The following is a 26,615-nucleotide window of genomic DNA, read 5'->3' as shown; positions in this document are numbered from 1 at the left end:
TTCCTGCATCACATTACATTGCTGGCAGGAGTAGATGTATCTGTGAGCTAGATTTTATTTTCTATTTAGGGAACGTGGCCCATGTAATCTCACCGCCCTGTCAAAAGCCCAGAGCGGCATTTGCGCGCGCTTGTTTTGCGTGTCCGTGCGTTGGCAGCAGAAAATCCATGCTTTTAAGACTCACAAAAAATGCCTTTGTGTCATGTGACAATAATGCTATGCAGTGGCGTGTGTCTGTCCTTGCCGTTAAAGCACCTGAGGCCTGATTTAAAAAGACCTTTAACTCATGCAAAACCTTTTAGCGCAAGCAAAACTAATAACACGACCGATGATTGGTGCAAAACAAATACCATGACCAGTCATTGGTCATGTTGTCGGTTTCCCGTGTGCTAAAAGGTTTTGCGCATGCTGAAGGGCTTAGTAAATCGGGCCCCCGATTGGGGTGACCCCCGGCCCGCGTTCTGTCCTGATCTGAGTCAGCAGAGCGCGCGGGGCCCATCCGCCCGTCTCTCGGCAGGTTGCTAAGCACTTGAACACAGGGGACGCCGGGCAAACACGCCGCTCTGACTTTTAAAAGGTCAGGGCCCGGACTCCGCCGCCCGCCTGACCGCGGCACCAAATAGCCGGTGAGCCGGCCGGTCGTGGCGCGCGGCGGCGGCGGCTAACTGTGGCGCCGTGTCTGGGGTCAGTGTAACCGCGCACCAGCGGCGTGCAGGAGCTGTGATCCTGAAATGCGGATGACTCTCCGCATTCTTTTTTTTTTGTAAAGGAGATCATAGTCAAGGAACTTTGGAAATAAGGAAGACTATAAAGAAAAATCCCTTTACAATGCTAATTTATTTTATTTTATTTTATTTTTTTGGCGTTTGACATTGAGCACATATTAAATAAAATATCAAACGCAAGCCACAACTGTCCAATTCTGATACATGCTGTCAGTGCCACTCTCTGTTTTTATATTTTCTTATTTATGTTTATACATGATTGTTCCTCTCAAGTCAGTGCTGTTCCTCACGAGAAGAAGTTTAGCTGAATGAAGAGCACTACTCCAAGGAGCTCACCTGTCTGTATACAGTATTTAGCAGCCTACCAGGCCATGCAGTACTACTGGAGAGCTAGCACTGAGTTAAGCAGAGCTTGCAACTGCTGACGTGTTGGCTCCTGACATATCATTGAAAAGAACTAAACCAGAAGTTATCCAGGAATGTGACCTGGCTAGTTTGTCTCTAGACCCTAATGCAGTCCTGGTCATGGATGGCTAATCAAATAGCTGTGATTTTGAACTTGTGACAATGGAGTCAATTAAATAATTGATTTCATAAATAATGTAAAATGATGCTAGCATAATTTTATGTTTACTTAAGCTGGACCGTCGAGTGGCAGCCCTGTTAGCGTGGATGTCTCCTTTAGGCAACGAGTAACTGTCTGACGTTTTGGGAAAGTCCTTTGATTGCATTGTTCTGCAGTGTGCTAATGCTATTCGTTCCTAATTTCATGGGGGTTGCCAATCATAGATCAGAAGCACAATGGGCGTGCTCTGTGCTGAAAGGTATTCCTGGCAGTCTGATTATTCTGAGTCACTATTGAAGCAACACTTAGTTATAAATTACATAGATAATATAACAGCCCTCATTCCTAACAGCAGCCTGGTCTCTTCCCTTTAAGCCCTATTTACATATCATTTACATATAAAACAAACGGCGCTCAACAAAAAAGGCTTGCGTGCCTTCACTCAACACAGACTGTGTAGCGTAAATCTTTTGTAGTAAGATCAGTGTTCTCTTCACTGGTTTCTTTTTGTGTTTGTCACCCTCTTCAATACGAACCACAGACCCAATTTCAGAAACAGCTCTGTGGCAGATGCGTACAGTATAGATAATGTTTTTTTTTTTTGTTTTTTTTAACGTTACCTTGTGAAGGGTAATGAGAGTGAGGGAGCCGGTTCAGACATGAGAGAGACGGGCGGGTCGGTTCATCGGCGCGGGCACCAGCGCGCGATCTGGCTTCGCGGCGCTCCGCGCGTCCGCCCCTTCTGACCCGCGGTTTAACGACTCGCCGTCTTCGTCAAAACGCTCGCCGGGGGAAAAAAAAAAAAAGAAAAAAAAAACACCAAACGGGGGGCACCAAGCGCGCCTTCAAAAAAAAAAGAAAAAAAAAAAAAAAAGAAGGGGGCCGGCATCCGAGGCGTAATCGTAGTTTGGAGGCGCGCTAGACTTCATTATCCTCCTGTGTGGCAGGCACCGGGCCAGCGGGCCGCCTCGCCGGCCGTGGCAAGGTCAACGGCAAAATAAAACAAGTTGCTTTGTGTAGCGGCGTGGCGAAGAGGCAGGACCATCTGTCAGCCCCCGGGCCTGCCATCGCCGCCGAACAAATAGAGCGGTGTAGTCAGGCCGGGGAGATCCGCTCTAACCCCCCCCCCCCTTTCTCTCCCTCAGCGCACGGAGCTTCACCGGGACAACCGTCAAGTAAAATTAAATAAATAAATAAATAAATAAATAAATAAATAATCTGTTCAGTAGCATTTGACTTTGCTGCACTACATTTATACTTGTATTACATACAACTGTAATTTTCCCCCTTTCTGGATGGGAACTATTATTATTATTATTATTATTATTATTATTATTATTAGTGAAATAAAAAACCTGCAGTGCTAACACATCACACTGTTTTTATCGGTTTTATTTTTCCTCTTATTTTCTCCTATTTTGCCGCCTCCCAAGCTGTTTGGCAGGCAGGTGGGGCCCAGTGCCAAACTTTCGTTCCCCCCAGACACTTGGTGGCGCTGTACAGTAGGAGTCCATTTAAAATCCAATTATTTCAAATTCATTAAAAAGTCACTTGTAGGTCACACATGTCTGAAACATTTGCAAGTAGGCCCCTCGTCATAGTGTTCTTTATCCAGTTTCCAAATCGATGGGTCAGCCATATTGAATGTCCTGCAGTTATGAAAGTGGTTTATTAGTTTGTAACTCATCTCATTAATCACCAATGGTAGACATATCAGTTTTGTTACACATCATCTGTGGACTTGTATTTGAAGCAATGTGGCTGTAACAGGCCAAACCAAATTGCAGTATTCAATTGAATTACCATTGCTTAGTTGGTGGAAATTTTGGTGTATACAGATTAGGTGTGTACAGAGGACTGTATCAGTAGGCCAGATATGATTGCAAAAAATTGAAAAGCATGGGCACCACTACTGATGCATTTTAGATGTTGTTTGAAATGTTCACAAAAGAATGACAAGCATATCATCAATTTTCACTCCCACCTGAAAGTGAGCAGCCAAGTCTGTTATAATTTTGCCAGTGATATTGCAGGTAGTTCACATGCGATTACTGCTGCATTAGCTACTGCTAAGCATTCCAACAAATTTGTGTTAAATATGAACTCACTTGTATAGATCACCAGGATGTTTTCTGGTGTGGTTTTCATCATGATCATAAGTCACATTGCACTTTTTAAATGTGTTTTTAAATGTGTCTAAAATCCATAACTTACTATGAGTGCTATGATGTATTGCGAGGAAGGTGAATGAGCAGAGTGGTATTGAGAGAGCTGTGTGGTTTGCATAGATTCTGATTGAAATTAGTCTCGTGGGGCTACATCAGAGAGATTGTGTTGCACTGAGATTATTGAGCATATTGTGTGCGCTCAGACTTGTATACAGTTTTACAACTGTTGTAATTTTTTTAATGTATTTATTTATTTTTTTTAAATAAAAATAAGTTTATATTTTTTTGTTTCCATGAAAGGGAAATACACCACATTTACTGTTTTTTTGTGGTCACCTTTTTTCGTTTTTTTGGTCTCTGGCCATTACTCATGGCACCAGCTTATGGGATGTGTATTACAAGCAAGAGTCCATGCTAAAAAGGTGCATATAGTGCAGGCCTCCCAAACTTGGTTTTCATTCGTGCAACTGCCAGGTCTGCTTCATTAGGGGCTTTAGACGGGTCAGTAAGAAGTTGAACTGCGGGGATTGTTTGTTCCTCTTAAACGAATAGGAGCGATATCACTGAAACAGCTGCAGGATGGTTACTATATCATGAGTGGTGTGTGTGTGTGTGCGTGTGTGCGTGTGTGTGTGTGTGTGTGTGTGTGTGTGTGTGTGCGTGTGTGTGTGTGTGTGTGTGTGTGTGGGCGTGTTTGTGCTTGCGTGTGTGTGTGTGTGTATGTGGGCCATTGCTGTCCAGAGAGGGTGTCTGGCAGAGTGGCGGCTGAAATGAGGCCTTGAAGAGTTCCCACAGGTCGGCAACCCTCCTGCTCCCAAGCCAATTACTGCACATGTGATGACACTGTGAAGGACATATTACCCAGTGAGGGAGTGGTGTGTGTGTGCGTGTGTGTGTGTGTGTGTGTGTGTGTGAGAGAGAGAGAGAGAGAGAGAGTGAGAGAGCGACAGAGAGATCTTATTTACCAATGAAAACAAGCATTGTGCTTTGTATGAAATTATCATCATTAATTGTATAAGTATAATTAAAGTCCTCTTTAATGCTGGGTGAGAGTTGCTTTTGTTATCGCTATTTTTAAATTTGTACTTTATTTTTTTGTTCAGGAAACCAAATATGGATAGAAACTCCATACTTTTCTATGATCCTGATTTTCTTCTTGTCTAACTCTATTTGAATCAGCTGTTTTTTTCGATAGGCATCTCTATAGAACCTTTATGATGCGCTCTAGCTTGAGTTATGGAACTTTGTGGAATGTTCCAGAGCACTAATAGGTTACAGGTGCTGCAGGAACTTGTCCAGCACCTCCCCATCCAGCTCCAATGGAATATCACTCGTATCGAAACAGAAACACTCCGATGAAAACCCCTGCTATTATTATTATTATTATTATTATTATTATTATTGTTCTCGTTCTTGTTGTTGGTTGTTCTTGTTGCAATACACAGGTCGGACAGCGTATAGTTTCAGTGCAGTTGTTACTTTGCTCTTTCTTTTGGTATAAAGGCTAAACAGTCTGGACAGCTAATATGAAGTAATTGTGATTTAACATTACAATGTTACGGTGTAAAATGGAGCTTTAAAATACAAACTATATTATTATTATTATTAGTAGTAGTAGTAGTAGTAGTAGTTGTAGTAATAGTAGTAGTAGTAGTAGTGTAGTATTATTATTAAAACATTATGTATTAATTTCAAAGTTAAATGTGTGTGTAGACAGAATGAGCACTGGATTGATTTGAATATTGATCTGAGCTATGAAAGGTTCTATGGCAGAACGATGCTATTGTAGATGTCTGCTATGCTGTGCACAGACAAATCGCTGTAGGTACTATACAATGGAAGATCTGCCACTGGTCATTCACACTTAGCAAATGTGTGAAGACAGCGATCTGTGCAAAACACCGTCTAAATTCCGATCTGTGGGTCACTTGTCCCAATGTACCTGTTGTTCGTCTGTGTGTGTGTGTGTGTGTGTGTGTGTTTGTGAGAGTGTGTGTATGCGTGTGTGTGCATCTGCATGGTAGTGTGCATGTGTGTGTTTAAAAAAAAAAATCCATCCGTGGATTTTATGTATTCTGCACTGTGAATTAATTTCACCAAGTAACATGGCTTGTTCAGCTTGATTTTGCAAATGCAACATTCTGTGCATGCGTGTGCACGGAAGATATCATCTGTGTCTTGTATACTAATGGTCTACCTTCCTCTTTGTACACTGTTTAAACCATGCAACATAGTTATTTGATCAGTACTGGGTTTTTTTTTCACCTCTCTAAAATTTTATGCTCTTTGATGTAAATCAGCGGCTGGCTGTAATGTCTTTAGAAATGTGTCGGTGTCATTCTTTATCATTGCTTCAGGTTAAAACTTAAGAACTAAAACCCCATTCAAATTCTTTGTTATCCAATTCTAGCAGACATGCATGTTGCGTTTTAAATCGTGTGATTACATCACAGGTTTAAAAAATATATATCTCTGGTTTATGATTACGTGTGAAACTGTTTGATATAAGGAAGAGTAATTTTTACAACAGATTATGCTACATAAAAAGGCCTTTTTATTTTATTTTATTTGCAACATATAATTCAATATTGAACTGTGTAATTTAATGAGATATAATGTATTTAATATAATATTTATGCTAGACAGCTGAAAAGAATAGATAGTGTATGTGAAATGGAGTTTAGAGAAAGTCCAACAAAATAATATGTCTATTTTGTTTATTATTTCATTTTTCTTTGAAGAAGCACAAAGTGGAGCATCCAGTGCCAGCCTCTCTGCCTTTTGCATGCAGTTCATTTATGCTTTGAAATTTAAACCTGAAGCTACTCTTTTATTGATGAATTTTTAATGTTCATAATTACTAATTAAAATAAGCCAAACTTAGTAAGAGACTTTTAATGTAGTCCCCTTTCAATTTGGAGCAGAGGGCAATGCTGATCATTAGCTTGAATAATGCACTGAGGATCACACAAGAAGGAGGAAATAATGGGCTGTGCCATCCGAGCTGTGACAGTTAGTGCTATTAAATGAGGCAACATTTTATCGGAAGCAATGCGAAGGAGCTCCTAACGGGGAGAGGACGCTGTAAGTACGCGAGAGCCGCGACAAAAATAGCGAAGCGACGAATAAAATGACGGGGGGAAAAAAAACCCCCACAATGTTTGCGATGAGGCATATCTCTTGGATTTTATTTAAACATAATATTAAATTCCCTATTGCGGTCTTATTAGATTTTTTGGTAATTCATTCCTGGAATGAGCAGAACGTGCATGGTGAAATGGTTATCATTATCATTACTAGCGTCCTTGTTACTTGTCATTACCGACGGCGATTTGTTGCGTGGGTTCCCATTACCGCCAAATGTAATTTTCAGTTTTATCTAGCTTTAACGATGATGCTTCCCTTTGCCCCCAACACACACGCGCACACACACACACCCCACACACACACACACACACGCACGCGCACGCACACACACATACACACACAGACACTCGTGCACACACACACATACACACACACACACACACACATGCACGCGCTCGCGCACACACACACACACACACACACACACACACCCGCGTGCCCACTTTGGGGAAGGCGCTTATACCATAATAATTATCATCAGGAAATATTAACGTGTTCAGCATTTGTAACCCAAAAGCTCATTATGGCCGGAGCTGTGCTCCGTCAGTGGGGAGAGGGCAGTGCCAGAACGGGCCGCTTGCAGGGGCGGCCTCCTGCCTGCCCCGGGACCTCGCTGGGCTGCTCCGAGTCGCCCGCGATCCCGCCGCCGCGCCGCGCCGCCCCTCCGCCCCCGCATCAGGCGCCTTCCAAATGGCGGCCGTCTGTCCGAGCCGGCCGCTGCGCTGAGGACGCGGCAGCTGGGCCCCGCTGTCCTGGAGCCCGCGCTGGCCGAGAGAGGGCCGGAGCGCGGGGGGGGCTTCAGACTGACTGCTGCCTGCCTGCCTGCCTGCCTGCCTGCTGCAGGGAGAGGGGCCCGCGCTCTGTGTGTGTGTGTGTGTGTGTGTGTGTGCGTGTGTGTGTGTGTGTGTTTGTGTGCATGTTAGTGTGTGTGCATGTGCGTGTGCGTGTTTGTGTGCACGTGCATGTTTGTGTGTGTGTGGGTGTGTGTGTGTGCTTGTTAGTGTGTGTGTGTGCATGTGTGTGTGTGTACATGCATGTCTGTGTGTGTGTGGGTGTGTGTGTGTGTCTGTGTGGGACAGGGGTACATGCATGCCTGTGGGTGCATACCTTCATTTCTCTGTGTGTATGCGTGCATGTGTGTGTGTGTGTGTGTGTGTGTGTGGAACAAGGTTACATGCATTCATATTGTGTGTGTGTGTGTGTGTGCATGTGTGTGTGTGTGTGTGTGGAACAAGGTTACATGCATTCATATTGTGTGTGTGTGTATGTGTGCATGTGTGCGTGTAACCTTGTTCCACACACGCACAAATATGAATGTGTGTGGAACAAGGTTACATGCATTCATATTTGTGTGTGTGTGTGTGTGTGTGGCAAAGGGATGCGTGCATGTGCTTGCATTCATATTTGCATTCACTGTTCCCACTACTGAAATACACGTCATACTGTTAATTAAAATCGACATTAACATTTATTTGAATGTGGTATTGCACAAACATGTATTCACATAGCAGTTTTCTATTTATAAGAAACGCTGGAAATCTGAGTTTTCCTGAAAAAAGTCTGATCTCACAACGAGCGTGAGCACATGCTGTTCCACAATCAGGGCCGCCGACTCCGTGAGGGATGTGGAATCGTGGGGAAATTAGGAAGCTTTTGTTTGAGCGCAGCGCTTACAAATGAGGAGAATTTCGCAGTAGTTTTAACCGGGAAGCCCTCGCAGCACGTTCCCGTTTTGAAGTGTTTTTCAGTGTTGACAAAGCTCTCTAATTAAAGCAAATAAAAAAGGAGTAAATTCCATTCATCAATTATTAATGAGGAGATAAAGAAGGAAAGAAGTCCTGGCACCCAACTAATACACTGTCTTTTTTATTTGTGATGTAATGCGTTAGGATGAGATGCTGTGCGTCTCCGGGCCTGAAGAGTTGCGTATTATTCTGTGATGTATGAAAGGTATCGCATGCGGTTGTATTGCCTGTGTATGATAGGAATATATGGAACTGCTGGATTACTGACCAGACCTTGCTGATCAGACGAGGCTTTGTGCGGAGACCTCTGGAGTTGCCGGGCTGCGTGAAATGATCGCACCCCTCGTCCCTTCGCGCGCCTCGTTAGCGAGTTACTCGCAAGAACGGCCGCCGTCTTCCGTTCGATTTTTATCAGGCCGCACATCAAGAACCGACTGACGAAACGTGAATAGCGGCGCGGTACAGCAGCTGATTTAACTGAGCTGCGTGTGGGGAAGGGGGGGTTTGGCGAAGCAGTCTTTTCCGTTCTGTTTTATTCTTCTCTAAACAAGAAAGAGGAGTGCGAGGCGGAATTCGTGGAATAATTCTCATTTTCAATATTCTTCGCTTTTTTGTACATTAATCTCTCTGTCCTCCTCTTACGCATAAATATGCAATGAATATTGATCCAACCAATATGCTCAAAACCGGCTTTTGTTGTCATTTTTGATGTACTGCGTGAGTCTTGAGCTGGCAACCGCATTGTACCATAATGGGATTGCGGATGATTACAGCTAGGTCTGGTGTAAAGGCTCCCCTGGATACAAGGGTTCTGGTAGGAGAGAAAACAGTCTCATTTCAAGGTTCCTTAAGCAAGGACCCCGAATAACCCTTCCAGTGGACGTGGCCCCCAGTAACTGGCAGAACGCCTGAGCCAATGTCTCCCGCATCTTGGGCTGGACGTGACCACCCATTCAGATGAGTTCCTGTTTCATTTTGAATTCACCTGCTGCAGCAGCCTCTCGTCTACTTATCCACCTGAAAAATTGCACGATGAGCGTCTGCCCACTTTGAATTTTATGCTCTGTGTGCGTGTGTGTGTGTGTGTGTGTGTGTGTGTCTGTGTGAGTGTGTGTGTGTGTGTGTGTGTGAGTGTGTGTGTGTGTGTGTGTGCGTGTGTGTGTGTGTTTTTAAAGCCATCCGTGGATTTTATGTATTCTGCACTGTGAATTAATTTCACCATGTAACATGGCTTGTTGTACAGCACGCTGTAGGCACTGTGTTGCTTTACCATGCTTTTGAGATGGCGCAGAAGTAAAATCCTTTCTCTTGGACGTCAAGTTGCTTAGCGCTGCATTTGCAGTTCACGTTTTGGTGAAAGGCGTTCTCATGAAGGCTTTACTCAGTCTTTCTGCTAAACTAATGGTAGACAAAAGGATAAGGGTAGTTTAAGGAAATAACAAGGTGTTTTTTTGCAGGTGTTGATGTAAATAATACGTTCATACTCTGTTGCAGGTGTAGATACAGGTGAAGACGTATCATGACACTGTTTACAGTTTCAGAAACAGCCATTTTGATTTTGACACTGAGCGCAGGTGAAAATATGGGTGAAGATTTGTATCTGTAAAAATACAGGGGATGTGTTGATTTTGTTTACCAGTGGAAATACAGGAGAGGTGTTAAAATGTTGGTACAGTATTTCTCCCTACAATACTATTATTTCAGTTTTGAAAGGCATGTCTTTGTTGTCACATATTTAAACATGACTTTACTGTTAGGAGTCTCAGATTTTAAATTTGAGTAAAAATGCCATTGCAGTTACTCTCAGTTCATATTATAATCACAGTTTTACCCTGGTTGCTTCCATTAATCATACATCAAACATGCATTTTTATGGAATCTTACATTTAAGCACATAAAATAGAGCGCTCTGTTCCACTGTTTTCCAGGATATTTTCAAACTGAGATCAGGGAATAATTTTACAATTTTGGTTCCATCTGGAAAACGCACTGCCTGGCTCATTGTGTCAGTGCAGTTGGGTGAAAATATATATTCCATGTTTAATTTATTCCATGGATAATTTATTTGATCAATCTACTGATTCTCCTAAAGCCCACCTGACTTGCCAATTATAGGCAAGTAGGAATGAATTTCAGTATATTAGTGTGTCATATATTGCCCATGTGGTGGCGCTATAACAAGTCTAAAAATTAAACGCATAGTCACCCGCAAATCATAGAGGTCTCAACTTTTTGAGGGAGCATACCTCAAACTATTCTTTAACTTTTGTCTAAAGCTTTCACCGTAACATATGATGTGTACTTAGCTCAGAATTCTGGGGTCTACGTCAAAAGATTGCCAAATTATGAGTAAAGAAATTTACCAACATGGCTGCCTGTTGATCACGTAATACCGCGTCAAAGAAACAAGAAAATTGGTAAACAGTTGACTGACAACCGGCAGGGTATGTGTGCCTAGTTGTATAATCACAAAAAATATGGGCAACTCATGGCATCATGGCATTGCCTTCATGTGGTGGGCATGGGAAATTCACCGCTGGAGATGTCATGCTGTTAGCCTCACAAGCTAACATGCTAATTTAATTTTAAGTGGGCATATGAGCCAGGAGATACATTAATACGAAAGTTATTCAAAATAAGTTATATGCAAATTTGGTGCAGGCTGTAGAGGCAGGGTTCAAACACTGCTACAGCTGTTGCCTTTTTTTCTACTGCGAAATGAAACTATTAAACTTTCCAAATTATTACAGTCATAAAATACATTTTTGAATGCTACTTTCTGCTTATTGGGGTTTTATGCCTGGAATCCTTAATGATGTGTATTTTTTATAATTGTATTTATGAGTATGATATGTTTATTTAATGTCACCCTAAAACATGCAATTTGTACATTATTGCCCACTTCCATTCAAATTAGAATAGCATTTGAAACAGTTTAATTCAGTGATGAGCCCGTTTGTTTAACCACATCTCTTTTTTTGGCCGCACGATTGTCACATGTGGCAGAATGGCTTTGAGTCTATTATTGACTCTTTCTTCCTTGTCAGTCTCCGGGTCACGTGGCTGCTGGTGATTACTGGGAACAGCTGTTGGGGTTTGAAAGAGCACAGATTCTCTGAAGCCCTGCGCGGTTTCCCCTTGCACGGGGCACTGGCAGCGAGCGCCTCGTCGCTCACGGTCGACTTTGCCGAAATGTGGGGTTTCACTTGTCAGATGCCACAGGTCCGCTAACATTCTGGGCACCGGGTCTGCTGTCAGCGTTCCTCCCAGAATAAACAAGGAACAAAGGAGCCAAAGTGCAGGGAAATTGGACATGCTGTGGAGGACATTATAATGTGTGTGTGTGTGCGAGTGCATGTGCGTGTGCATGTGTGTGTTTGTGTGTGCATGTGTGTGTGCGTGAGCCTGTGTGTGTGTGTGTGCACACGTGTGTGTGCGTGTGTGCATGTGTATGTCTGTGTGCATGTGCCCGTGTGTGTTTGTGTGTGCATGTGTGTGTTTGTGTGCGCATGTGTGTGTGCGTGTGTGTGTGCATGTGTGTGTGTGTGCGTGTGTGTGTGCGCGTGTGTGTGTGCGTGTGTGTGTGCGTGTGCGCATGTGCGTGTGTGCGTGTGCGCATGTGCGTGTGTGCGTGTGCGCATGTGCGTGTGTGTGTGTGCGCATGCGCATGTGTGTGTGTGTACATGTGCATGTGTATGTGCGCGTTCGCGTGCATTTCCACACGTGCATGTGTGTGCACATGTTTTACATTCATTTTAATTTAATCTTTTGATCATTAATTTGTTGGTGAGCTGCTGCTAAACACAGTAAACAGTAGAACGGGGCCGTGGTACACGCGGGTACCCAACACCTTACGTACGTTAGGTAAGCGTGTGCGGGAGAAACCGGCTCGTAGAGGGCGTATGAAGGCAGCTGTTTCAGACCAGCACAGAGGGAAGAGAGAGCCTGGAACCTTCCTGCAGGCTCTCTGGCACTGCTGCCTGTTCAGCAGGTAATTGCTGCTTCATTACGACTTGGAAGAGGGTAGCATGGTTAAATTTAATAAAATGGCTCAGTGTGGCAGAGTTTTTAAATCAAAACTCCAATGTTTTCCCTGCAATAATGTGCGTGCGCGTGTTCAGACCTGCGCTATGGTGCAGCATATGCTAAAGCAGCATGCTTCTCTAAATGTGTGAACCACAATAAGCGTCAATAATATCTACTTGCATATTTAGCAGCGCGAACAATTTGCGTATAATGTATTTAATACTCTGGTTAACACGTATTTGTATGTAAGGCAGAGCCTCTCACATTTCCCTGTGCTTTTTCTGTTTGCTTCTCCACCCATTTTCCTTTTATTTCATTCATTTGGTGTGAATGATCCTGAGAGGAAGCGATGCTTCCTGCACGAGCCAAGTGACAAGAAAGAGAGAGCAGGTGTGTGCGTGGATTTTCACGCATACGTACATGTGTGGGTGTGTGGAAATAGTACTCCTTATATTGCGTAACAGTGTACTGAGCGTTCTGCTGATGGGCATCCTCCATGTGCACAAACACGTACACGGACATACACATGCGAATCAATGCATAGCCTCACACATGATGTACACTCACGTACATACAAAGGCAAAGACGCAAACATGCACACATAAACACTCACCTAATCCCTCCCTCAAACATGCACACACACACACACGCACACTTAACCCCTCCTTCACACCCTCACACACATGCACACAGACGCAAACACACACAGAAACATCCGCACACACACACATACACACACACATTTAACCCCTCCTTCACACTCACACACATGCACAGACACAAACACACGCACACAGAAACATCCGCACGCACACACACATACACACACACACACTTAACCCCTCCTTCACACCCTCACACACATGCACACAGACACAAACACATGCACACAGAAACATCCGCACACACACACTTAACCCCTCCTTCACACCCTCACACACATGCACAGACACAAACACACGCACACAGAAACATCCGCACACACACACACACATACACACACACACACTTAACCCCTCCTTCACACCCTCACACACACACATTTAATCCCTCCTTCACACCCTCACACACATGCAGACCCACGTACACACGCACACACACAAACACACATGCACACGCACACGCACACACACACACACACACGCACACACACAAACACACACGCACACAAACACGCCCGCTCGCACACACTCAAAAATGCTCCAGTCCCAAATCTCCAGTGCCCGCCCACCCCCACCGCCCCCCCCGTCCCCTCTTCCTCCAGCCCCCTCCTCCTGACAGAAACCCGGGCAGGCTGGAGGGCTGTGCGGCTGCTCTCGTCTGGTGTCCCCATGCGCCTCTGTGGGCTTTGCTGCCAGTTGTTTGCCGGAGTCTCCGGGTGGAATTCATTCAAATTAAAGCAGCGGAATGAGGCCCGAGTCCCCAAATGCCGAGTCCCTCTTCTTCATCAGCATTCCAGCGATGAGAGTAATTAAAGCAAAAATTAATTCTGCTGTAAGCAGAGGAGGCACAAAATAACTGATATTAGAGGCTAGATGATGAATGCTTGGCATCAAGGGAGGTCTCCAGGGAAGATAAAAGATTTCACAGATATTTTTTTTCCGCTCTCTCTCTCTCTCTCTCTCTCTCTCTCTCTCGTTCTCACTCTCTCTCTCTCTCTCTCTCTCTCTCTCTCATTCTCTTTCTCTACCCTCCGTATCGCAGTTTTCTCATTACGAGCCCCGCCGAAGACTGTTCAGCTCACGCATGATATGTTAAAAGAGTAGGGTTGAAAAACAGACACTTGTTCAACAGATACATCTTAATTAGAGGCGCTCTTTTGTGGACGGACTTGCAAACTCGGGTGATGAATAGACTTCGGGAGGGGAGATGTGCGCTCGGAGCAAGGAGGGGTTCTGGGAGGCTTCCCGTTGTTTGTGTTGCATTATGGGGTTTATTGTGTTTCTAATTGCAGCCAGTTTATTACAGATGACACGAGGACATTGACACAAATGGAGCCATAAAAGAAAGAGTGCGCTGCCATAGAGAACATGCCGGAACTTAATGGAACACCCCGCGCCTCTTCTCCCTCTCCTCAACTGCAGAGCTCATCACACGACACTTAATCATTTTTAGATTTGTGTCATGCGACAGTTTCCCTCTCTTTAAAAAAAAAAAAAAACCGTGGCACTGTGGGTGAATGGCCTTTTTTATTTATTTTATTGTCTTTTATGCTTTTTTTTTTTTACCGTAGAGGAGTTTCTGTCAATGTACTGGACAATCGTCGTAATGTACCTAGACGGGGGTTCAGCTGTGCCACGTCTGCCAGACAACCCCTTTGCAGTTATTGCTTTATATTTCCTTGGTGGGTGAAAAAAAAAAAATTAAATGGTGCCAGAAAAATCAATATTTTTTTGTTTCTAATAATCTACCAATATTTCCAGAACTCAGTCTCTCAGTGGCAGACCTGTGGATGGCTACAGGTGTGAAACTTTGGTTATGGGAGCCTAGTTGTGGCATATTCATAATGGTGGTTTATTTTAAATGTTGATGTCAGGCACGTGCAGCATTTAGGGGGGGCTCTAGCCCCTGATCTTTTGACCTGTTACTCAGGTAACTCCTGGATGGTGCTTTTTTCAGTTGCTTTTTTCTATCGTCATCATTAAAAAGAGGAATCCCGCATTATAAGAGGCCCTGCGCACTCCGCAAATGGTGTCATGTCGCTCAGAGAGAAGGACTAGTATTGAGTTGAGTCGAGTACATCCAGGTTCACCGGCACAAGTGTGCAGATAACAGGCATTTATTCGCTTGTCCTGTCTGTCCGTTTCGCCTTTCTCTGGCTGCATGTGAGTGTCACTCAATAAAAGGGACGAACAGACAGATGTCAGTTCATATTTGTTGTAAACAGTGGGGTAAGCTAGCAACTGCTGGTGTAGGCTGTCAGGGGGTAAACTTACCTGGAATGTGAATGTGAATGCTTTGATATGTAGGGTAAGCTGTCAATTGCTAAGTTGGCTGTCAGGCTGAGAAAAAACCCTCTCTCTGCGAATGGCTAATAGGCTTTGGATAAACCTATAATGGTCCATACATTACCTATGCAGAAAAATGCCTCTCTCCTTCATATGTAATAACATAAGTTGCACGTCTGAGAAATTGTTAGCTTGCTAGCATGAATCTAAGTGCTACAGACAGTGTCTTTTCCACTCTTTGAGGGCAATAAGCTAGCTAGCATGAACAAACATCCAGCTTTACAGGTGCTGATTTGAGTTCTGAAGAATCTATTTTGGGAACATATTTCCATTTGTTATATCATATTTTCATATTGTTTTTTTTATGTACTATAAAGAACAAGGTGATTTTCTTCACACTCCCAGTAGGAGTTTTGGTTTTCTTTACCCTTTTATTGTCATTTCTAACTATAAATCCATAGTTGCTAACCAGACAATGTGTTGTATCACGTAAGCTCATCCTCCTCCTTTAGCTGAAAATGTATTTGGTCGGCCAGTTAGCCAAATTAGCTAGCAGGACTCTTTTCCACGGTTTTTTCAAGAAATGTTAGCAATGATAGAAATTACATAAACCATCAAAATGTGTGCTAAAAATCTGTTAAGCTAGTGTTTAAAACTCTTTTTTGGATGAGAAAACATTGTCCCTTCCCATTACGATAAGGTCAAAAGCCAAATGAATATGCAGTACGATATGCATACATGCCTGCAGAAACAGTGATGCGGCACTGCTGGCGGGTTGGCGTGTCTTTATTTATTTATTTATTTATTTTATTTTTTGTAATTTTTTGAGCCCTCTGTGTGTGGTTCTGGAATACAGACCTAGCGTACCATTGAATAGAATCGAGCCGTTTTGCTGTCCAGGGTTTGGCTGTGGTTTAGAGCATGACGCAGCTGTGGAGGCAACAAGGCAAAAGGAGTCCCCGAATCAGCCATTAGCACGTCACTTCACGGGAGAGAAATATGATTTCACTTTTGCCATTACCTCAGTATAATACATTGCTCCTCACACAGTAATACAGTGCACTGGTCCTCATACCATAATACAGTATATAGCTGCCCGTGCCACTATAAAATACGCTGTCTGCATCGTAATACAGGACAGGTACAGGTACATAATATGGTATATGGCTGCACACAGTGTTAGGCAAAAACCCAGCTTAGCAGTTCACTAGTAAATCTTGCTAGATGCCAGCCTCCCCTGACAAATTTTACACTGGCCTTTGCCTCAGAACCTTATCCCCAAAACTCCTCTCTTGCAAAAATATTTAAACGGTGTACTCGGTGCTATGGCATAAATTGGTCAAAGAAAGAAATGGACGCATAAATAAAAGTATTGTCTACACACGACTCACTGCTGACATTTTTGCAAGAAAGCCGTTGAACAACCTACAGTTTGGAGCAAATAAATAAATAAAAAATGACTATTTCTCACAGGTTTATGCACACGTTCTTGCGGGAATTATTCGCTCTCAGCTCGTTTTTGATTTTATATTTTATTTTTTCTCCCGTTTGTTTAGCTGCCTTGGAGAATGTTTTCCAGGCCCGTTCTCCGTGGATTAGGCTGCAGCGAACACCAGCCAACAGACGCCAGTCTGAGGCTGAGCCCCGAGACTTCTTTTCCTCCCACATAGACCCGGAGCCAGCAGGGGAGGGGGGGGCTGTATTACCAATACGCTATTAAACAAACTATTAGATAGAAAAATATACATTTCTGACTAAGTACACATGTTACAGGTACAGGAATTTCAGCCTCTCTTGTAGTTTAAAAAAAGGCGATATTTTTTACTTCATTTCATTCTGAAAGTGGCTAAATTTCCTGTATGAAATCCTAGCTATCTTTTTTCTTGATCTGAAAAATAGTGCCAAAATATAATTTATTCCCCAGATACATGTTACCCAGGCTTGATGACTCTCTTGAGAGATGAGTGGTAACTTTCATTTCAAAGCAAAACAGATACATTTAGGAGTATAAAATATGTCGCCTGATAGATTTTTATGTCCACTATTGCAGGGCACAGTAGTCATTGGGAATCTTTAGCCTCTGAAAACAGGCATGTACGTGGGATGCCTTAGTGTTTCATTGTGAGAAGTACAGTGCACATACATATATTATTAAGTATTTTATTTTTAGTTCATCATTAATAAAACTTTGTGTTAATTCAGGTCTAATGCTATAAGGACAAAGGACTCCAGAGGACATGATTAGAGCCCAACAATTTTTACTCCTTGTGACATAGTCACCTGACTCTCTTTGAGAACTCCTCTGTCCTCCTGCCTTTCTGGAGGTCCTTCAATTGGTTCAACCATTTTTCTCTCCTTCCATTCCCCAGCTCATCTCTCTCTCTCTCTCTCCATCTCTCTCTCTCTTTCTCTCCTCTCTCTCTCCCTCTCTCTCTCTCTCTCTCTCTTTCTCTCCTTCTCGCTCTCTCTCTCTTTCTCTATCTCTCCCTCTCTTTCTCTCCCTCTCTCTCTCTCTCTCTCTCTCTCTCTCTCTCTCTCTATCTCTCTCTCACACGCTTCCCTCATGGTCTTCTAATGGCGGCGACCAACTGTACTGTCCCAGCGTCTGTTGTCCCTCATTGCGTTTTCACTTCCAGTACGACTTGCGGATATCACATCAGGGCAGGGGAAGTGTCATCGATGGCCTATGGAAGACAGTGTGACACATCCACTCAGGAGCATAAAGCCAACATTCATCACATAAATGGCTCGGTGACGGAGCCGTCCCCAAACTGTCCTGCTCTTAAAGTGAACAGCTGCACCTTTATGTGGGAGCTATTCATTTCATGTTACCTGGCACTAACAATGAAAACACGCCTGTGAAAATGATGGAGTGATGGCTTTTCTTTTTTGTAGATGGTAAGCCCCATTGAAAAATAAATCTGCGGAGTGAAGGGCTGCTGCAGTAACTGAATACTGGAGTGTGCTAATTGCTTGGCTCCCGAGCTGTGCTTTTTGACTGTTGTTTCACCTCTAAGCAATGGAAAGCTTTCTCTTTCCCGAGCAACCTACCAGGCTGGTACCCAGAATTTAACGTTTTGAACAGAGGAAAATTAAATGGCCCTCGATCCATTAAAAATAAATAAATAAACATCGCAGGTTATGTCCAGGTCACTCAATATTATGAATAGTTAAACTCTGTTGCGGTTTTTGCAGTGGGCTGTTAGTGCACGCACTGCAGTGAGTTGTGCTTTTAGCGATGAAATGATCAGAGCACTTAGACTGAGTAGGCCCCTGTTCCATCTTTTTTTACTCCTCCTCTTTTCACTAAACTTTTAATGGATCGTTTAAGAAAGAGTCAGCGCTGCGAGCCTTTTGCCAAATGCGTCTCGGAACATCAGCCCGTTCGCATCCCAGAATCCTCCATCCTAGATTACTGTACTCATCCTGCTGTGATTCAAGACTGTTGCAACCAGTTTATATGAGCGATAGCACAAAGTTACTTGACTGTTTCTATTTAGATGTTGTATACAGTACCTCATATTTACCATATGAAATTTTGTGTGGAATTTGACTGTCAGCTTGTCATTATTTATTTCTGTAAATGGGCATTATTTTGAGAGGGAGGTAAAAAAATTTTTTTAAAGTTAACAGTGGCATGTACCAGTGTGAAAGTGAAATTAAAAAGCAAACATTTTTTAACTTTCACTGAGGAGAAGGAATAAAGCCATAATGACTTTGTGCTGTGAGAGGCCTACTCTCTATCCACTTGCATTGCTTATTAGCAGATAGCAGATTATTTCCGTCCTGGTAAATAACCTCTGCCTTATCTCTCTGAGTGCATTGCCTTACTGGTTTCAGGCTTTGATGGGGTTTGATTAAGAGGCTGATTTTGTCTGCTTTTCATCTCTCCAATTAACTTGTTGGGATATAGTGACCGTTCTTTGCATGGTGCTTGCAAGATGCAGGGCCTGCTTTGTAACATTTTTTGACAGGGTTTAATTGGATATTTAAAGAATCATTAAAAATTCTAAATTAGTCCTATTTAAGAATTAACAACAGTCATTAAGAATTAATGGGTTCGCTTGGCACCAGTGGAAATGGAGAGTGAAAGATTAGAATCTATAAGGGGGTCAAGGCAGTAGAAGATGCAACTTTAGGCCCTGGAGAGTTCCTCCGAGCTCATAAGCAGGGAGAGAGAGGGAGAGAGAAAGAGAGAGAGTGAGAGAGAGAGAGAATGAGAGGAAGAGGGGGGAATTAAGCACTGCAATGCTGTCACTGTTGAGACCTGATCCTCTACTCGTCTTAAAGGCCCAGTAACCCTGTCTGTTTCAGCAGCATCTCTTTCTATTCACTCTTTCTATTCCTGCATGTAAAATGATCCTCCCGCCACCAGGGGTCACTCTACAGTGGCCACTGGGATTTTTTCATAGTTGTTTAGGTCATAGGTTCATTAATCCTTGAGAGAAAATGTGCTGCAGTGCTGCTTTAAAGCATCCACGATTAATTATTTAGCCAAGTGGCATCAGTCCTGGTCATACCAATGGACATATAATTGACAATATTTAGAGATGAGACCTTTTTAAGGGAAACAATAACACATTAACGGCATTCACATTTATCCATGAATTTTCCCCTTTGAGGCGAAAACTTGTATTTGAGGCCAAAAACCCACCTGGCAACAATCCTGCCCCATACCTGCACCCACCCCCCCCCCCCCCCACCCTAACTCCTGCTGAATTGCTCAGTATTAACATGAACCTAAAATAACTATCTATTTATATTTGGAATCATCAGGAATGCATATTCCACCTTCAAACGATCAGATCTGTAGTTCTGGAGAGCTCAAGCCTATTTACTGTATCAGTAAATTAGTTTACAATTTCGTATGAACTTTATCTTACTTATGTTTTTCCTTTATAGCTAATTAGTGTGGTCCCCTTTAAACCCACTTCCCGGATTGTTATTTTTTAATCGCAGTTTAACACATTTAGTAGATATGCCTTATGTAAAATAAACTTCATATTCATATGTTGTTTTACACTTGTATGACACTGTAAGATACTGTGAATTTATTCACAGTATGTTGTGAGCGGCTACTTCTTAGTAGCAGCGTGAATGTTTTCTTTCCATTTTCTTTGTGAAATTGACCAGGGAAGGATTGTTTTGTTTTTGGTTTTTTTTATTTTATTTTATTTTTTTATCGCATTGCCCAAAATTCTCGTTCAGAGTGACCTTAAATACAATGTCATTCTCCCCATTAACATTGTCCTGCCCAGAGGATCTCTCAAAGGTTCCTGGGCTGTAATTCCCTCAAGGAAGTTCCCCTCGATCCATGGTGGAGCTATGAGTGAAAAATTGATTTCTCTCTCTCCATCCCCCTCCCCCTCTTTCTGTCTTTCTCTGTATCCTGTCTCATTCCAGCTGAATTTCAGGAACACAATGCAGCACTTTAGTAATCTTTTGAGAAAATGGAGACCGTGATTTTCAGGGGTCTGAAAGTATGTGAGGACAATTCCTTCTCTCGGTAATTTTTTTTTTTTTTTTTTTAACTACTGAAGTAGATCGTCACTTGTGTTGTTTTGGGTTTTGTCCCTGAAACACAAGATTGAACTGCTCTCAAATGCAACAGGGCAGTTTTATGTGGAAAATTAAATACCAAACCATCTGAAAGTCTTAATCAAAGCCAGATGTTTTGTGGAGGAGGATTACAGTTCACCGAAGTGAAGCACTTGTTTTTTTCCAGCCCATGGAGCTCACTGAATCACCCTGAAAAGGGAACTTTGAAATAAAATGCACAAATAAGTATGACAATAGCTCGTCCCAACTGTCTAGTATCCATGACGATCACCAGAAACCCGAAAGGCAGTCTTCCACTGATATGTTTGTCAGACTGCTGTACCCTTTCAAAATTCAGCGCACACCACGGGCCTTAATCATTGGTGACAGCAGAACCAAAAAAAAAAAAAAAAACACTAAATTATTTCACTGTGCATATATGGACTCTGGTTTTGTCCTTTTTGTGACTCTGTGCTGGTATATCTTCAGATGGAACCTCTGTCTCCTTTTTTGTTATTTATTCTTCACTCAAGGCATTCAATTTAATTTATTTGCTCTGGTATCTTATTGCACGCCGGTATTTTTCTGAATTTCATTGATTTATTGTACCTCACAATTGCTAATGCTGAGCTTGTTCTAAACCCTTTCAAAAATGGTTTTCATAATTAATGAATTGCTTACATTTTTAAATGTCTCTCTCCAAAAATAATAGATGTAATTAAATTATTAGTGTTATTGCGATTTATACAATTGATGCATGCCTTGTAATTTGAAACAATAATAATAGAGTAAGGTAAAGTGGAAAAGGCATTCTACAGTAGTAGCTTGTTTGATGTTCAGATATTTATAGTTCCATTAATTAGCCTCCATTTTCAAAGGGTACATTTATTAATGTGATGTTGAGCAAATTATATTATGTCTGTGTTTCCAGTTTTGTAAAATATTAAGTTAATTATGTAGAAGTTGCTATTCTGTTTTGTCTGCAGTGAGGCCCTATGATAAAAAGAAGACTATAGCTGACTATAATTAAACCCTTTTTTATTTGTCAGGATATGTTTCCAGTTTTTCAGTGCACATGAAAAAACCATTATAATCCGTATGATCGGTGAATTTAGTTAATTATAACTGGGCTACAACACGTGTGTGTGTGTGTGCGTGCATGTGAGTGTGCACGTTTGTGTGTGTACTTGTCAAATATGGATGAAAAAATATTTGATTTTATTATTGAAAAATTGGCTGAGCCCAGATGGGTTTAGGAGCCGTTTGACTGTTTGACAGCTGCGCGCAAAATATTTTGGGAAGGCGATATTACTCTCCTGTCTGAGGAAAGTGTGAGATCATTTGAAGATTTGTGCCATGTTATAAGGTAGATTTGATCTGAGGGCGAGGGCTGAGCCTTTTTGGAAATTCTGACTGACGAGAGCTCGCGTATAAAAACAGGAGGAACAGATCGTTTGTTTCGGGGGTTTGTGATCTCTTTAACGCAGAACTGGGAGCGAGGGGGGTGCCATTTGGAAGGCTTGGGTGGGACGGCCCTGCCTTATCGCCGTTTGATGTCACTCCTCGGGTCTTCCGCGTGGCAGCCGATCGCTGAGACAGACTGGCGCTTTGGCCCGTGCCAGCAAAACGCCCATCACTGCCGCTGCCTGCTCTGCCCTCTCGCGTGCTGCTGTGGGGGGGCGGGGGGCTGCGGAAGGGGGGGTGGGGGGTGGGGGAAGGGATGGGGGGGTGCCAGGTTGCTCGCCGCTCACTTTCGGGGACATCAGAAACCCGGCGTTCGGCTTCGTGTCAGAGCTAGTTGACTGGGCTATGTTAGTCAGGTAGGCAGTCCCCCTGTCTTCCCAGCATGCACTTGGACCCGGGTGCAGACTGCACTTTTTTGTGTTCCAGTGGGATGGGGCCAGATGGAGGAATTTGATTATCCAGCAGTAGAGGACCAAATGTTCAATTGGATACAGAACCGGAGGAAAAGGGTAGAGGAAATCTAAAATGGCTGGTCGTGTATGCGGCCAACAGTTTCCGAGGGGAACCAAATAGGCACTGAGGTGTAGTAATGCGGAAGCCCTTCCAAGTACCAGCTGGGGCTTTTAGGAGCTGCTATCCCCACAGCAGACACTCTGCGGGCTCCAAGCAGCTTGACTTTACCATATGTGGAACTTTTTATTCTCCACCTCGTTTCCCTGGGGGCCCGGGCCGCTGGGACGCCGGAGGCAGGTGAATTGCTCTTAATGCAAGGCACTAAATCACTGGGCTAACATGAGAAGCTTGAAGAGAGGAAATGGATCTGGAGTAGGACTGGCTCGGACTGGCTTAACCTTGGGGTTCGTGCGCGCTGCCCAAAAAAAGAAGAAGAAAAAAAGATGCTGCATAATGTTTCATTATACTTTCACCTTGTGCTTACCCACTTTTATAAGGAGTGACCTTTTCATCAGCATGCATAATTTCTGAGTGCTTTTAAAAGCAATTCAATACATTTGAATACTGGCAGCGTCTTTCTTTCTTTCATTCTCCAGCTCTCTCTCTCTCTCTCTCTCTCTCTCTCTCTCTCTCTCTCTCTGCCCCTTCAATCATTCTTCCTCTTTTGTTGTACTCCAGTTTATTTTGTATTAACAAAGCTCAGCATGCCCAGACTAAAGTGTCTTATTTTAAAGCTTCTGACTTTGGTGAATGGAATCCACCATCTAAAAAGTAAACACTTGTCAGAAAGAGGTCGTCTATCCTAGACTGTCCTCAGAAGAGCCAAGCAAAGGTCTCGACATTCGATCAGCACATGCTCAATTTACAAATATACTGGCTGTGTTATGTGTCATTTCAGTTAGTGACACAATATTCCTAAAATGGGGAAAAATCAGAATGAAATACTTGATTCAAAGTGTGAATTGGACCATACACATGGAAATACTTACTCACTGGGGTAATGTAACTAGTCAGCAGCAGGCACAGGGTATGTCCAGTTTCTATTTCTGCTTAATTCAGACAATCTGTACTCTCCTATGTGTTGTACCTAAAACCCGAGCTCTTTAATCCGTAGTCTAATGCGACGGGTTGCAAGGTGCCGTAGAGGCTGTAGGTGGTAAAGATTTATGGCCGAAAGCGGGCATTATGACAGAGGCGGATCGGGGGTGTGGGAGGGGGGACCTGGGGGCGGGGTCGAGCCGGATCAGCAGGGTGTGGCCTCCCCCTCGCCTCACTGTGGGAATAGAGAAATCCAAGAGGTTAACTACCAGGGGCATCAGGGGCAGAAAGTTAATGCACTCACAAGGATCCAAAGCCAATTACTCAGACTCCACAGAACCGGGAAAGTTGTTTTTTTTAATCCCTCTAAATGGGTCCTGAATGCCCTCGGCCAGGGGGTCACTCTGAGCTTGGTGTTTAAAGGCATGGAGGCTGGGTGCTGTTCACAATGAAAAGCCCCATGCTCTGCTCCCACACCGCCTCCCCCCCTTCCCCTACTCATCCCCTCTTCAATCAGGAATCAATAGGCTACACTCAATGCAGGGCAGCACCACACATATATGCCATATATCATATATTAATTTAAAGCAATAGTCAATGACCCAAAAATGAATGCAATAATAACATCCAAATAAAATATTTATGTACATTCTTAAACTAGAATACAATGTGTGTGTGTGTGTGTGTGTGTGTGTATGAGTATGAGTGAAAGTGTATGTATGAAATTCAGTAACCCAATGGTGAATCAAGTAAGCTAGAGAGCATTTTCATTTCATCAGAAGGTTTTCATTGGTCCAGACACTGGAACCAGAAGGGCGCAGGTTTCAGTTTGAGGTGGTGGTCTTCTATACCCTTGAGAAAGGCTCTTCAGCTTGAATTACATCTGTACATTTCCAGCTGTATAAATATACAGTATTTTAAAAGTAGAGGATGTAGCTTGCCCTGAATAAATGTGTTTGCTAAGTGAATTCATGTAATAATAATAATAATAATAATAATAATGTTCTGCTGCTGAACTGGGAAATGTTAACAGCAAGTTGTGTACTCTTAGAGTTTTAATAATGCACATTTCTGTACATCTTTGTCAGCTATGCTTTTCTAGTACCAGAAAACATGCAGTGTGATTATGTCATTTTGTTTTTCTAAAGGTCCCATCTCAGATCACCATTAAGCAAACTTTTTATGGCACATGGTACATATTTCTCAAGACTGCAAGGCCTATAAGTCCTTTTACAAAACAGGAAATGTGTGTTCAGCCAACAGCTGATTTACTGCTGTTGTTGCTGTTTTTGTCTGTGTTCTATTGTATATCTGTACAAGTACTTTCTTTCTCTGCCCAAAAAAAGTCTGTGAACTGCATACATTTTTAAAATGATGTGAACATGAACCTTGCTCTCTGTTAAAAAAGTCCCTGCTGGCTTTGGGGGGCTCACGCTGTTTTGGTTGACAGCAGCCGCATGCAGCCAGCTTACGTTAGGTCAGGGACGCTTAGTGGTGCTAAGCCTTAGCCTAGCAGCCCGCTCACGTTTTTAGCCCTGTGCGCAGTCGTGAGTGGCTTTTATTGGGACAAGCTGGTTGAAGTGCATTAGCTCATTAAGCCATATGGAGAACGGCGCGGCTCCTTCGGCTGCGCGCTGTTTTAGGAAAGCGCTGTCACACGGAGAGGCCTCCGGCTTCAGGCGAGGCATTCCTCCGTGCCCTGTTTGCGCAGCTGTAACGGCGATCGAATTACGCGGCCACGTCCGTCCACACTGAGGGCCAGGGTGCGGTGGGGGGGGGTGGGGCAGTGATTGGGGTGGGGTGGTGGTGGTGGGGGGCACTTGCCAGGTGCCCGACTTTAGGATCATCCCCTCCTACCACCCCCCCCGCTGGGCTCGGGACCGGACGACCTTTTTTCCTTGGGCTCCGCGCCGGACGGCGCGCTGCGCGAGCGGGGAGGGCCGAGGCGGAGGCGGCGGCGGCGATGGAGCCCCGGGGGTCTCCCTGGAGACGGGGCGGTGGGACGGAGCAGCGGCAGTCACGCTGCGCCGGGAACTTTGACAGGCTGAGCGGGGGGAGCTCAGCATCGCTGCTGTCAGCAGTTCCAGCAGTGCAAACAGTATGAGGAAACTTCCTCTGGGATTGAATTACTGAAGGCTTCTGCTGGCTGTTTTTTGGTATAATTGAGAGCACAGAGGGAGCTTGATTTCTCTGTCTTATGATTTGAAGGTGAAGACAGGAGCCTGTAGGGCTCTGTCAGAGATGTGGGCATACACAAGTGCAAGACTTCAAAAAAAAAAAAAAAAAAACCCTATTCCCCTTGCAAGTGAATTGCTTACCTGAATATAAAAGTTTTCAGTTTCAGTGAATCGTTTAGCGCTCGTAGTCTGCACAGGTTACAAGTCACGTCAAACGCGGGAAAAATCTCCCAGAACACGCGAAGCTCCAAAGCACCTTTGCATATGCAATTTCACATGTGACACTTTTTTTCACCCCCCTTCCCCCCCCCCCTCCTTTCTTTTTTTCACCTCTTTCCCTATGCCATCGACTACACAAAAAAAGCAGAGAGAAAGGTGTTTACTTCTCTTTGTGTACCAACATCTGCCCAGAAGACTATTGAGAGAGACGTGCCTGTCATGGAAGCCCTGCAGTATCAATGCTTAAGAAAAGTAACAAAAAAAATATAAAAGTGTTGTGACAAGACTTTAACTGCGCCTACCCACATGGGGCAAATAGATGCCGAGCTCTGCCTCTGTTGTGCTTCTTTGCTTTGTTTTTTTGTTGCCGAACTTTGGATTATTTGTTTGTTCAAGAGTTGA

At 43.5% G+C, this 26,615-nt stretch overlaps 1 protein-coding gene across 7 annotated transcripts in view; it reads left to right on the top strand.

The window, feature by feature from the left end:
- LOC135253306 (zinc finger protein 521-like) overlaps positions 1 to 26,615 on the top strand; it is a 167,289-nt gene that overhangs the window by 78,025 nt on the left and 62,649 nt on the right. The window contains exon 7 of one of the 7 annotated variants that reach the window (XM_064332426.1): positions 14,345 to 14,411. The exons of the other annotated variants lie outside the window; for them this stretch is intronic. Coding sequence (XP_064188496.1) covers positions 14,345 to 14,379 — 35 coding nt within the window. The 3' untranslated portion in view covers positions 14,380 to 14,411. Of the gene's footprint in view, positions 1 to 14,344; positions 14,412 to 26,615 lie in introns of those variants that run through there. 7 annotated transcript variants of the gene reach the window in all.

Source organism: Anguilla rostrata, chromosome 4 (genome assembly GCF_018555375.3).
Source record: "Anguilla rostrata isolate EN2019 chromosome 4, ASM1855537v3, whole genome shotgun sequence".
In the NCBI taxonomy this organism is placed as follows: Eukaryota; Metazoa; Chordata; class Actinopteri; order Anguilliformes; family Anguillidae; genus Anguilla; species Anguilla rostrata.
This window is presented reverse-complemented; position numbering and strand designations above follow the sequence as displayed.